The 14,754-nt window shown below is 38.2% G+C and overlaps 1 protein-coding gene across 2 annotated transcripts in view; it reads left to right on the plus strand.

Moving 5' to 3' along the window:
* Positions 1–14,482, plus strand: part of DIAPH3 (diaphanous related formin 3) — a 499,951-nt gene extending 485,469 nt beyond the window's left edge. For both annotated transcript variants that reach the window (XM_029936634.1, XM_029936635.1), the window contains one exon: positions 14,013–14,482. In XM_029936634.1, coding sequence (XP_029792494.1) covers positions 14,013–14,275 — 263 coding nt within the window. In that variant the 3' untranslated portion in view covers positions 14,276–14,482. The remainder of the gene's footprint in view (positions 1–14,012) is intronic.
* The last annotated feature ends 272 nt before the right edge of the window (positions 14,483–14,754 follow it).

Genomic DNA, 14,754 nt, shown 5'->3' on the forward strand with positions numbered 1-14,754 from the left:
ACCAATTTACATTCCTACCAACAGTGCACAACTTTGCTGATGCTGTTTCTTGTTTTTGGTATGAGATAACATCTCAGTGGTTTTGATTTACAGTTTCCTGATAATTAATGATGTTGAACATCTTTTCTTGTATCTGTTGGCCATCTGCATGTCTTCTTTCAAAAAATATCTATTCAGATCCTGTGCCCATTTTTTAATCTAATTATTTGGCTTTTTGGTGTTGAGTTATATATATAATACTTCTTATCAGATATATCATCTATAAATATCTTCTCCCATTCATTAGCTGTCCTACCGTTATGTTGATGGCTTCCTTTGCTGTGCAGAAGCTTTTTATTTTGGTGTAGTCCCAGTAGTTTATTTTTTCTTTTGTTTCCCTTGTCTGAGCAGACATATTTAGATAAATGTTGCTAAGGCCAGTGTTCAAGAGATTACTGCCCATGTTTTCTTCTGGGAGGGTTATGGTTTCAGGAAGTATATTTAGGTCTTTAATTTACTCTTAGTTTATTTTTGTGTACAATGTAAGAAAGTGGTCTAGTTTCATTCTTTTGCATATAGCTGTTCAGTTTTCCCAAACCATTTAATGAACAGACTGTCTTTCCCTGACTGTATATTCTTGCCTCTTTTGTCATGAATTAACTTGCCACAGATGCATGGGTTTATTCCTAGGCTTTCTATTCTATTCCATTGATCTGTGTATCTATTTCTGTCCAGTGCAATACTACTTGATTATTATAGCTTTGTAATTATCTAGAAATCTAGGATTTTGATACTTTATTTCTTAAGATTGCTTTGGCTATTTGGAGTCTTTGTCAGATACATACAAATTTTAGGATTATTTGTTCTATTTCTTTGAAAAATTTTATTGGTATATTGGTAGGGATTACATTGGCTATGTAGATTGCTTTAAGAGATATGAACATTTTAACAATTATTCTTCCATTTCATGACCATGGTATGTCTTTTCATTTGTGTCATCTTTAGTTTCTTTCATCAGTGTTTTATAATATTTAGAGTACAGGTCTTTTGCCTCTCTGTTTAAGTTTATTTCTATTAATTTTATTTCCGGTGCAATTGTAAATAGGATTATTTTCTTAATTTCTCTTTCTGCAACATTATTATTAGTATACAAAAACAACAGATTTCTGTATATTCACTTTGTATTCTGCAACTTTACTAGATTTATTACTGCTAATAGTTTTTGGTTGGAGTCTTTAGAGTTCTATGTATCGTGTCATGTCACCTACAAATAGTGACTATTTTACTTTTCTCTTACCAATTTGGATCCCTTTATTTATTTTTCTTGTCTGATTGCTATGGCTAGGACTTCCAGTACTAGACTGAGTAAAAGTGGAGAGAGTAAAGATCCTGTCTCTTTCCTGATCTTAGAGGAAAAGCTCTCAGTTCCCCACCATTGAATATGCTGTTTGCTGTGTTTTTGTCATATATGGTCTTTATTATGTTAAGGTATGTTCTCTAAGGCCACTTTGTTGAAAATTTATATCATGAACAGATGTTGGATATTGTTAAATGCATTTTCTGCCTTGTTTATTCTTTTTCTACTTCCTTTAGGCTTAAGGTTAGGTGTTTTGAGATTTTTCTTATTTCTTGAGATAGGCCTATACATATTTCCCCTCCTTGAACTGCTCTGTCTTAAAGATGTTGAAGCATTGGATTTTCATTTTTGTTGGTCTCCATGTATTTTTATTTCCTCTTTGATTTTTCATTGATGCATGGGTGGTTCAGTCGTATATTGTTTCACCTGCCATGTTTTTCCCATTTTTTTTTCTTCTGATTACTCATTTCTTACCATTGTGTTTGGGAAAGATGCTTAAAAGGATTTCAGTCTTCTTGAATTTATTGAGACTTGTTTTGTGGCCTAACATGTGGTCTGTCCTGGAAAATGTTTTATGTGCATTGATTTTCTGCCTGGATGATCTATCCATTCATATTATTGTATGACTGTCAATTTCTCCCTTTATGTCTGCTAATATTTGCTATATGTTTTTATATGCTCCAATGTTAGATGCATAAATAGTTAAACAATTGTTATATCGTCTTGTTGGATGGATCTCTTTATCATTATGTAATGTCCTTTTTTTTTTCTTTTTTGTCTCCTGTTGCAGGGTTTATTTTAAAGTCTATTTTTTTCTAAGTATCACTACCCTGGATTTTTTTTCCCTGCATCCATTTGCATGAAATATCTTTTTCCATCCCTTCACTTTCAGTCTGTATGTGTCTTGCAGCCTGAAATTAGTCTTTTGTAAGCATCACATAAGTGGGTTTTGGTTTTGTTTGTTTGTTTCCCATTCCACCATGCTCTGTGCTTTTACTGGAGCATTTACACCATTTACATTCAAAGTAATTTGATAGGTATGTACTTACTGCCATTTTGTTAATTATTTTCTGGTTGTTTTTTATATTTCTCTATGTTTCTGTTTTTGTTTCTTATTCTCTTTCCTTCTGGTTGAGGACTTTCTATAATGTTATGCTTGGATTCTTTTTAATTTTTTGCAAATCTATTACAGCCTTTTTATTTGTGGTTACCATAAGGTTCATCTATAACATCATTAGTATATAGCAGTTTATATTATGTTGATGGTCACTTAAGTTTGAACACATCCTAATGTTTTTATTTATTTTTGAGAGAGAGAGAGATGGCTTGAGCAGGGGAGGGTCAGAGAGAGAGAGGGAGACACAGAATCTGAAGACAGGCTCCAGGCTCTGTGCTGTCAGCACAGACCCTGACGTGGGGCTCGAACCCACAAACTGCGAGATCATGACCTGAGCTGAAGCTGGACAATCAGCTGACTGAGCCACCCAGGCACCCCAGGTTTGAACACATTCTAAAAGAATTTCATTTTAACTCCCTGCCTCCATGTTTTATGTATATGATATCATTTTTTACATTTTTATTCTGTGCATCCCCCTTACTAATTATATACATATATTTGGCTTTATTACCTTTGTGTTTCATGCTAGCTTTATAAGTGCTCTACTACTCATGAAATGTTTTTCCTTTCATAATTTTCTTTTAATTATGAACTTTTGTTTTATATGTAAAGAAGTCCTTTTAATGATTTTATAAGGCCAATTTTGTGCTGATGACTTCCTTTAACATTCATCTGGAAAACTCGTATCTCTCCTTCAATTGTGAATGATAACCTTGCCATGTAAAGTATTCTTGGATCTAAGTTTGTGTATTTTTTTTTCTTTTCAGCAGTTTGAATATATTATGCTACTCCCTTCTGGCCTGAAAAGTTTTACTGAAAAATTACCTCATACTTTTTTGGAGTTTCCCTTTTACATAACTAGTTGCTTCTCTCGGGCTGCTTTCAAAATTCTCTTTTAATGTTTGACATTTTAATTATGTGTTATAATATGGACCTCCTTGGGTTCATCTTATTTGGAATTCTTTGATTTCTAAACATGGATGTCTGTTTCTTTCCCTATGCTAAGGAAATTTTCAGCTATTATTTCTTTAAATAAATTTTCTACCCCCTTTTCTCTTCTCTTTCTGGAACCCTCTAATGCAAACATTTGTCTTCTTGATCTTGTCCAAGAGATAGATCCCTTAATCTTTCCTCATTTTTTTAATCCTCAGTTTTTTATGTTTTTCTTTTTGCTATTCAGTTTGGATACTTTATTTTGTCTTAAGGAGTAGTTATCTGTTCTTCCACATTCTCTAATCTGCTATTGATTCCTTCATCTATATTTATTTCATTTATTGTATTCTCCATCTTTGATTGGTTCTTTTTTATGAATCCTACCTCTTTGTTGAAGCTTTCACTGAATTACTCTTTTTTCAAGTCTAGTGAGCATTTTTATGATTATTTGTTTAAACTCTTTTGGAACATATTGCTGTGTCTCATGATTTCGTTTGATTTTGTGTTTGTTTCTATGAATTAGGTAGAACAGCCATTTCTAAACTTGAAAAAATGATCTTGTGCTTGGTCTTCCCCCGTGTAGCCTGTATTTATCTGGCACCTTTGGCTGACTAGAGCTTGGGCTGTTGTGGCCTGGGGGTCCCGGGGCTCTCTGTGCTCGGGCCACCCTGATGGGATGGCCATAATGAAAGTGGGCAAGGTAGGGCAGTTTCAGGGCTCTCTCCAAAGAGAGTGCCTTGGCAGGACAGCTGAAGGTGAAGTGGGTAAAAATCAGGTTATCCCAGGGCTCTCCATGCAGTGTGCTGCCTGGTAGGGAGTGGCAAGGGGTGCCCAGGTGGCCGCTGGAACCAAGGAGTACACAGATCAGGACATCCCAAGGTGCTCTGTATCGAGGCTTCCAGGGCAAGTTGTCTGGAGGCAAATCATGGGCCTGGAATGTTCCAGGGTGTTTTGTACCTGTGCCATCTGGGCAAGAAGGCTGAAGCTGTAGTGAATGCTGACCATGGATTTGCAAGTATGTGGTGTATTGGTTGCCTTGGTGGGATGACTGGGGCTAGTGTGGGCCATTGGGCCCAGGGCTCACTGAGGTGGAAGACCAGCTAAGGTGCCTGGACCCTACTCCTATCCACACTATTCAAGTGGAGGGGAAATGAAAAACATACCGCTAGCCAACCTTTTTAACCTAGAAAGCTATCCTGCCATTTAGCTAAGTTCTAGGGCTAGATCCTTTATATTCTAGTTGTTCTTTTAAACCATACCATCTGGGGCTGGTATGGGCTAGGTGCCCGGGGCTCCCAAACGTGGCAGGATGGATATTGAGGCTGGACACTGCTCCCGTCTATACTATCAAAGTAGAGGAGGAATATAAACACTGGCACTTACCAGCCCCTCTGAGCTGGAGAGAGTTCCAGCCACTCTGCTGCCTGTTAGGGCTCAGGGCTGGTTCCTTTATATTCTAGTTGCCTTTTTAAACTGCAGAGTGTTGTGTAGTTTTGTTTTGTTTTGTTTTGTTTTCCACACCTCAGTGCAGATAAATCTGCACCAGGTCCCTTTGCCTCCAGCTCTTCCATTCTCTGTCTGGTCTCTTTGGTTGTGCAGAAGCTGTCCATTCAGCCCTTAGTTCTTCAGGAATTGTTCTATTAAAGGTGTCAATTTGTGTGCCTAGAGAGGAGATGAAATCAGGGTCTTTCTATACCCACCACCCGGAGGCATAGGCATCAGCCCTTCTCATTCCTGAAGTTGGTAATTTAGTAAGAGTTCCTGGAGGAATCAAGTAGAACATTTACATTTCAAAGGCATGGAGAAAAGCAAGTAAGTTCCTCTGTGCCCAACTTTTGTTTTTTAGAGCCAAAATTTTTACAGTATTTACAAGCCTTTCAAGATAAATAGCGGAGTTTTGGGGATTGGTAAAATGAATAGGTAGGCTTTAAATTGTTTCTGGAGCCGGTTTTATAAAGATTTGTAAATTAAGGACAGCTGCTTTTTTCTTCTTCTTCTTTACGTGTTTATTTATTTTGAGAGAGAGAGTGTGAGGGGCAGGGAGGCAGAGAGAGAGAGAGAGAGAACCCCAGATAGGCTTTGCACAGTCAGTGTGAGCTGATGCAGGGCTTGATCTTAAGAACCATGAGATTATGACTTGAGCCAAAATCAAGAGTCTGATGCTTAACCAACTGAGCCGCCCAGGCTCCCAAAGGACAGTTGCTTTTAATTCCTCAAGGAGTTGGGTTGCAACTACAATGACATCAGAGATTGATCCACCCATTAATCCCCTTAAGAGGGCTTCAGAAAATTTGTCTTGCCTTTTGGGTACCTCGTTTTATTTTAGTTAAGGGGGGAAGGCCTTAAAAATATTCCCAGTAGGCTCTGTTCCGTGAAGAGCTACTTCATTTGAGTTGATGTTTAAGAATTTGCATGGCCTGGGGGTGCCTGGTTGGCTCAGTCCGTTAAGCTCCTGTCTGACTTCAGCTCAGGTCATGATCTCATGGTTTGTGAATTCAAGCCCCATGTTGGGCTCTGTGCTGACAGCTCTGTGCCTGAAACCTGCTCCAGATTGTTTGTCTCCCTCTGCCCCTTCTCCACTGGTGCTCTGCACTCTCTCTTTCTCTCTCTCAAAACTAAACAAACATTTAAAAAAATTTTTTTAAGAATTTGCATAGCTTGGAGCCTGCTTCAGATTCTGTGTCTCCTCTCTCTGCCCCTCCCCTGCTCTCACTCTGTGTCTCTCTCTGTCAAAAAATAAATATTTTTTAAAACTTTTTTTTTAATTTGCATAGGATCTTTGAGTACACCTCTTTTTCCAGTGCCCCGTTGATTACCGATGACACAGTCACCGTTGGCCATCATTCTGATGGTGGATACCTAGAGGGTGTAATGTGGGCAGCCAAGCATTATCTCAGGTGTGTGGCTTTGGGTCTGTTGTAGCTCTAAGGCCAGTAGTGTGGCAGACTTTTGTTTGCAGTTGTGTTCCAAGGACCTTTCACAGCAATTCAGCTATGGTTGCAAGTTCAGACACTAAAAGATCAATTGCTATTCTGTGAGTTGCTATGGGTTCGTGAGGGGACCATGTCGAAAATCAAGCATCTCAAAAATAGTCTTAGTGTTTTGCCACTTTGCTTCCCACATCCATTCTTGGACTTTGCCAGGTCCTACCATCATTTGCACAAGCTGATAAGGATCTGGCAGACTGGGGTTATAGGCTCCTAAGAATGACTAAATTCTTCAGAACAGTTTTGGGGATCCTCCCCTTCAGAAATTCTAGAGTTATGGCCCTTATTTCATTGTTTGGCCAAGAAGTGAAGGATACCCAAGAAGGCTCACCCAGGACCTTCTCTGGTTTACTGTAAAGGTACCTAACTGTTTAATATAATAGTCTCTTCAGAGTGGAAAGGCAGTTCAGACAGAGTTAGAACATGAGTACTCAGGTAAAGAAAGGTAGAGGAGAACAGTAGGAGTCTTGTCAGCTTTATCATCCTTTGTTTTGGGTACTACTTGTGTCTTTAATTTTTCATGAGCCTTTAGCAACACATTTTTTAATGACACAGCTTGGAATCTTGAAGCCTTTTAGAAGTTTTTGTACATCAATTAAAGTAGGTATCCCATTCTGTTTAATTCAGGAATCCTTGCTTTTTAAATGAATAATCTTGTCTAATTGAAATGCTCCCCATAATGGCTATTTTAATTCTAGGTTGCCTTTAGTAAGATTTTTCCACTTATGTGGATATTTATACATTCCATAACCATAGTCTTAGATATGAAATAAGCAGGTGTGCTGGAAGGTGACATAGTCAACTTTTGGGAATCGAAGGATCTCATTTTTTTTTTTTTTAATTTTAAGCTAAGACTTTGGGTCTCTTAGAGTCAAACTAATCCTTAAAAGGGATGTGCCTCTAGGTTGGGAGTTGTATAGTTTTTGGCATGTACCTCACTGCATAGATATTGAGGTGACAGGTGACCCAGAGTCAATGTAACCTGTCCCATGGCTAACTTAGACTAACATGAGAGTCTTTGGGTTAGGTGGCAAGAGCTCTAAGAACTTGTAAATGCTAGACTTTTGCCTACCAGTTTTGTAGCTGCTTCCCAGATTTCTTTCTCAATAGCTTTTCTATACACAAAACAAGACCAACAAGCCTGTGCTCCTTAACACACCGACAGTAACCAAAAGATACTGCTGAAGCCTGGATAAGAGAAGACCCTGTGTGGCCCATTACCAATTTCCACCATGGAATCTTGGACTGGGGGAAGTAGTGAACCAACAGACCTCAACAAATGAGGACTGGGGGCTCGACAAAACTGAAGAATTGCAAACTGCCATGAACAGTTTCCATGTGGATTTGGGGACAGAAACAAGGGCTGGGGGTATCCAGCAACTGACAAGAATTGTGGCATGAACTACCAGCAGCTCCAAATGTTGAACTGACTGGAAAGCTGATTAGATTAGAAGCTTAGCACAAGAGCTGAAGTCAGAACCAAAAGGCACTTACAGCCCTCAGAAATGGCAAGAAAGGACTCAGAAATGTTCATGGGCACTGCTCCTGTGTTTCTGGCTGTTTCCAAAGTCTCCAGAAATTCACTTCAGATCCCACTGCTGCCACCAAATCTATTAGAAAGCAAAATTCAACTGAGTAAATTTGAAGACAAGCTGGCTTTATTCAGCAATCAGGCAGCATCCCTTCTGATACACAGAAAGGAGCTTTGATGAGCTATAAGAAATGGAAGACTTTTATATGCCCAAAGAGGGTGACATAAGAAAAGGGTGTGTTGTTTCAGGCAAGGCCTCCTTCTTTGAAATGGGACAGAAAGAGTCTGTTGGGCAGAGTACCTCACTAGTTGCCAACCAGATAATTCCAGATTGATTAGTAACCTTTAGTTGCATTCATAGGTGAGGCTTAAACTGCAGTTAGGTTAGGTATAAGTCTTGTTTTGCTGATAATCAGCTCAGCACACACAAGTGACTCCAGTTTGGACATGTTTCATTAACAAGTCAATTATTTCCTTAATCCAGAGATATCCTCTATTTATCATTGTCTTTGTCTGTTTTATGAATTGGGGGAGTAACTGTTTTGTTATTTTGTTCCTACATAATTGGTTTCAGTAAGAATCTCTTGGCACTCCCAAAAGATTTTGACTGTATACAAAATGCCCTTTAGCTCTTTTTGTCATTTTTACACATTTTCAATACAAAAGGTAAAATGAACAGCAAAATGAAACTAAGGGAAGACAATTATTTATAGCATCAGTAAATCAACAGTAAGAAACACCACAGGGATCTGGGCTTCTGGCGGCCAGTGCTAACTTCAGTTATTGCATAGATTAAAAACATATATTTGTCACACACTTTACTATCATGTACACCCAGTAGTGCTTTAAAAATTATATTTATGGGTTATTTTTTTCTCTCACCAAAGTGAAGCCATTCCTGGGGTGAAACAAACAGCTACTTAGTAGGTCAAAGTAATAGTTAAGAGCAAAAGGTAAAGAACTGTGAAGAGAAACCAAACTTCAGGAAGACTGAACAGATCCAGTCAATTTAGGATGCCAGAGTTTTGTGTTCTTCCTCCTGTCAAAGCTGCCACAGGCTCACCAGTGACCACAAAAGGCAGGAGCTCAATTTGATATTTCATCTGAGAGTTCTAAGAAGCCAGTGCCCATTAGAACCACAATGTGATGGGGGATCAATACGGACTTCAAGGGAATAATACCTTTTTCTAAACCAGAACTGATATTTCCTGCCGCTGAGAGGGTTTCCCCAGGGGCCACCAGCCAGGGCCTTAGCCACGCCTCAGCATAAGGAGCATAGCTGTTGGCTGAAATATTTCCTCCTTTGGAGGCCACGTTGCATATATTTATGTTGACTCTCTTGTCAGCAAGTTTCCTAGTTTCCCGTGTCTTGTGTTACTCCAGAAACAATGGGAAAATTAGCTCAGGAATGGTGGGTGTTTTTTCTTTGGGGTTTGTTCACCTTTGTCTTCCAAATCTGTAGTCCACCAAAGGTCACGTGAGATCCCCCCGTAAATTTAGTTGAAGGCTTTTATTCTCCTGTTTAAGTTTAGTGGGTTCTCTGTTTTTAACTTTTCATTCAATTTCAGAAAAAAAAATCCGTGGTGGAATTCCAGAATCACCTCTTATTGTGAAAATCATATGAGGAATTAAATTGAAATACGTGTTTTGTCTTAAAGGAAAATAGCATGTATTCTCACACTGTTTATTTCCATAGAAACGTAGAAACAAGATGTGTGGATTAGATTCCCTCACTGACCTACTACTAAGAATAGCAGCTGGTCCTTGCCATCTGTACTATAATCACCAATGGCTCTGATGTTGGCCATAGTCCTAGATATATCATACTTCCCCTTCACAGACATCAATTGTAACATCTTGTAAAGCCCTGGATTTGATTCATAAAATAATAGCACAAGTTTCCTCTCCTTGGAGAGTTAAACAATCATTCTGCTTTGCCTTAATATTTTTAGTTTCTGTCTTAAAATGTGTACTGGTAAAGATTTGAGTTGATGGGATTTAGAAAATACTCCTTTTTTTCTTGATACCCCAGTCTTGTCTTTCATTGAGAGAGTCCAAGTGCACCATCTTGTATTTAGAACAGTCTAATTTCATAGGAAAAGAATATGAGCCCACCAGCTTCAAATTATAATTTATTTTATGCCTCTGATCACCTATATAGACCTCTCTCCAAATTAAAGTGTTATGGCATCCCCTGATGTTCAAAGTGAACCTTTTAGAAATGAAGTGCCTGTTTTTGTGTGGAATTTGTATCTATGACTCAGCCCACATGAAACCACCAACAGTAGACTTTTAAAATAATGGCAAAAGACACCTGGCTTTGAACCAACATTATAATAAAAGGGAATGTCCAACCCCATTGCTTTCTCTACCTGTTAACATTTTCTCTAGTTGCAGTGGGAAGGGAGCCCTCCATCTCAACTTTATCAGCTTTGGGACTTCAGGGGAGACGCCCTCAGTTCCACAGTTTAGGTCACCCATGACTGGGGACAGACCAAAAAGGAAAGAAACTGTGGTCCCACATGAAGGCTCTTCTTAAGGTGCTGGGATATAAATGTGAGGGCTGGGGTGAAGAGTTGTTATCTAAGACCTATAAGTTCATTCTTAAAGAAGGACTTATGCACTTTCTTATTTCTTTGGTGGTTTCAGGAATGGTCACTTTCTGTTTTGTATCATCTTTTCTGTTGCTCTTCATAAAAGATTCTCCTCCTGAAACCACAGAGGAGTTAAATGCCAGCTTGGTTTTTCTCTTATCTATGGGTGTGCTGCAGGAACGAGATAATATTTGGAGTTTTCTTAAAAGGGGTAGAAATGCTCTTGCCTGCATTGACCCATCCTCTGTTATCCACCTAAGCCTCCAAAGAAGTTCAAAGAGCAAACAGTTAAAGAGAAGCCCAGGCTCTGCTAGGCATTTCATCCTTGGATGCGGCATAGATTGAGTCAAGGAGGACGAAAATATCTAAGTGGATATACAGCCCTTGCTCTTAGCACCACACAGTTTATTAGTGACCTTGACAAGCGCTGTTTCAGAAGAGGAAAGGGTCAAAAGCATGATTGGAGTGGGTTCAAGAGAAAAATAGGAAGAGAGGAAGTGAGACAGTAAGAATGGGCAATTCTGCTGAGATGTTGTGCTATAAAGGCAGTCAACAATTGAGGTAGTAAATGGAGACTGTGGAGTCAAATATATATATATATTTTCTCTAAAGATTCGGTTTATTACAACATACTTGTATGCTGAGGGGAATGATCGCATGACGAAGGAAATTTTTCCAATATGGTAGAACACGGACCCAGCTGCAGGGGGGATGTCTGTGAATAAACAAGTGACTGTAGTATGTGGTGTTCGCTGTGAAGATTTGTCCTCAGAGGGGAACACAGATGATCCTAAGAAGGGAAGGAGTGTATGTGCATAAGTAGATAGAGCGTGGGAGCAGGGAGAAACTTATGGGAGTTCTCTTCTGATTGCTTCTATGAATGAGTTAAATGCCAGCGAAGGAGAACATGTTGGACGTTTGAAATATTTGTCTCGGAGAATGGAAGAGTAAATAGGCTAGGGAACTTCAGTACTGTTAAGGTCATACTTGAAATTCATTGTCATGAATTTCAGCAAGACCCAGAAAGCAAAGGAGTACACATATGACCTTGGACATACTGCTCTGAGGTAGTTTACATGGGTCTACTATCTGCTCTACAAAGTTATTGAGAGAATTAAATGTGACAGAAAGCATTTTGAAGTATAAGTACAGGATAGGATTATTATGAAACTTAGCTTTGAATTACTTAGCACTTTTCCTTGGCAAAAAGCTTTTCAAATTTGTTTAAGACAGCCTTAGTATCTCTAGAGACAGCATTTGGCTTCTGCCACTGATTTACTCAGTAACTGAGTCTAAGCAAATGACTTAACTTCCTTTTCCTTTTACCTCTCAATCTATAAAACGAGGGTGGTTATGTTTAAAGCACAACAAATGCTTTGTAAATAAAGGTGCTATATAAATGCTGGTAAAAAGTGGTATTTCAAGCCTCACTGGTATGGTCACCGAAAGTCAGACAGGTCAGGGCGTATCCCTTAAGAAGCTTTTATTGAAGGGAAACAAGCATCTTGAAATTGGTGTTGCCCGCGTTATGGCCATTAATATTCACAACTACTCTTTGAGGTTGATTAAGAGAACCTGAGACACAAAAGGTTGATTAAAGCCAAGCAGAAGCTTGGATTTGAATCCAGAGTTACCTTAAAACCCCCCGTTCTTTTTTCATTTTGCCACATATAGAATCAGGCTTATACATTATAGCCAGAGAAGATATGGACTAGTTTGTGTTTATTATACACCCATATTTTAGCCAACTTAATCTCTTGTTTGCCATCAAAAATGGAGACCAGGAGAGTTGCCCGGTAGCAGGATACCAGCTACTTCATCAAAGATACCATCATGATGGAGTCATTTACAAGAAATCAAATGATGAGAAAAGATAGGGACATCAGGGGAAAGGAGCGTACGCTGACCAAAGATTTCCACTTAGCTACAAATGCAGTGTTCAGACATTCTGGGACAGGAGGGTGGATACCATAGAAATAAACAAATTTGTGTGACCATGGGAACTGCAGGAATACTATGTCCTCTTGACTGCAAACACAATATGTACATTACATATTAAACTATATATGATATACTATATATTTATATTTATATATAATATAAAGTTATATGTTACATATTATATAACTTATAAGTTATAAAGCATAAATAACTCTAAGAGAATCAGTGTCTGTTAGATTTTGATTTTTGAGTAGCAGTTGCCCAGCTGATAGAGAAGGTGATAGGAAAGCTGTATTTATTTTCTTCCAACAGCTAAAAGGTGATCATACTTCTAAAATTTGTTGAGATTGTCCAAGAAAGTGTGTAAAATACTCATCCATCACTGGAAGCCCCTGGTCAGGAAATGACAGTGCAGTAAATATCTTCAGCAGCCACCTTTTAATGTACAAGCTGTTTTCGGTTGGAATTTTCAGCACTCACATAAAACACACTGTCATGAGTGACTGCTTGTGCTCCAAAGTCATTACTATTGGGATAATGGAACATCTCTCAGCGAATAACCAAAAAACTTTAAATGTCATGTCAAGTTTGTTGAAGCCATTTTCAAGCCCTGTTCAAGGTTACATGAATATTGAGGGTGTCTTTTTTTTTTTTTTAAGTCTTGAGGTCTATGAGAGATAACTCATAAGGTTGTACGAGAGGATAGTCAGTTAATTAAAAGAAAATCTTGTGTTCCTTGAGAAAGTCAATCCTCCAGAGCCATTTAGTGATTAGCTATTGCAGCTCTCTCCATACAGCCTTCTACGTCAGGCTCAGTCACTTATCAATATACAAATCTATATGTGTGTATGTGTACATGTCTGCATGAATATATGTGTGAATATTGACAGATGATGATGTAGATTTGCTAGGAAGTTTTAACAGTTTGCCTCCCAAAAGCAATATTTCTTTTGAGGGAAATCATTAACTTTTTACACTCCTATTAGAAACTTTCCTTTTTGGTTTTAAAAATAATAATAATAATCTCATTATTGTTCCAACTAATGCATATCTTGGGTCATAGAGTATAGAGATAATTTTTTTACCCAGTGCATATTTATTGACCACCACTGTGCTCCAGATCCATTTTAGGAACTGACATTAGAGCAGCACTTTGAACTGCCTTCCTGCGGTCTTTGAGCTTATATTCTGGTATAGACAGAGTATGGACGAGTAAACAGAGATATGATGTGTCTGGTGGTTAGGAGTTCAGTGGAGGAAAAAATGAGGGGTAAATGTGTGATGGAAAGGGGCAGTGCTATTTCAGTTGGATGGTCAAGAGGAGTCCTTTCTAGATAGCATTTGAGCAGAGAACAGAAGGAAATCAGCATTTGTGCTAATGAAATGGTTGTCTATTTATATTTTAGTTTCTTCTTAAACCATGTGTATTTATTTTCAATCTACCTGTCTCTGCTGAATATTTTAATTTAGTCTATCTAAGACGACTTGCTCAAGAATAATTATTTTAAGTTAATGTGCACAGGCGTTGCTTATCACAGTGATAAGATTAATGTTTCTTTCTTCCTTACTGCAGAAAACCAGAAAGTGCCGTTGACAGAAGGGTCACGTTCACACTACAATATCAATTGCAACTCAACGAGGACTCCAGTCGCCAAGGAGCTTAATTATAATCTAGACACTCATACGTCTACAGAGAGGATCAAGGCAGTTGAGAAGAAGGAAGCCTGTAATGTGGAAAGCAACAGAAAAAAGGAAATGGAACTTCTTGGCTCTGTTTCTAAAAACGAATCTGTTCCCGAAGTTGAAGCCCTGCTGGCAAGATTACGAGCTTTATAAATTAAACTGGTAAAAAATGATTAAGCCAAATATAAAGCCATGCTCTACGCTATAACACTTGAAAAAAATTGCTTTTTATATAAGTGACTTTATATAGTTTAAATTATGATATATATTAGAAAACTAAAGCTCACTACATGATTGCAATGCTTTTCCTATGTACTTGAGGATTTGGCTTATTCAAGATTATAATGGGTTTTAATGCTTTTTTTGTCTCCTGGTATTCATGTGTTCTATATTTGGTGGTTAAATTATACATCATGCTTTAGAGAACAGGTAGGTGCCCATGTGTTCAGCAATGTGTCCTGAAGAGAATACATTATATTTAGTCACTGTGATTTTTACCGTACTGTTCTTAGCATTAATGAATGTCAAATTATCAATGTCAACTCTTGGGTTGTGTATGGTGTATGTGTGTGTGTGTAATGTATATATACATATATAAATAACATGCATTGGAAATATATATATTATATATT

This window comes from Suricata suricatta, chromosome 4 (genome assembly GCF_006229205.1).
Source record: "Suricata suricatta isolate VVHF042 chromosome 4, meerkat_22Aug2017_6uvM2_HiC, whole genome shotgun sequence".
NCBI lineage: Eukaryota > Metazoa > Chordata > Mammalia > Carnivora > Herpestidae > Suricata > Suricata suricatta.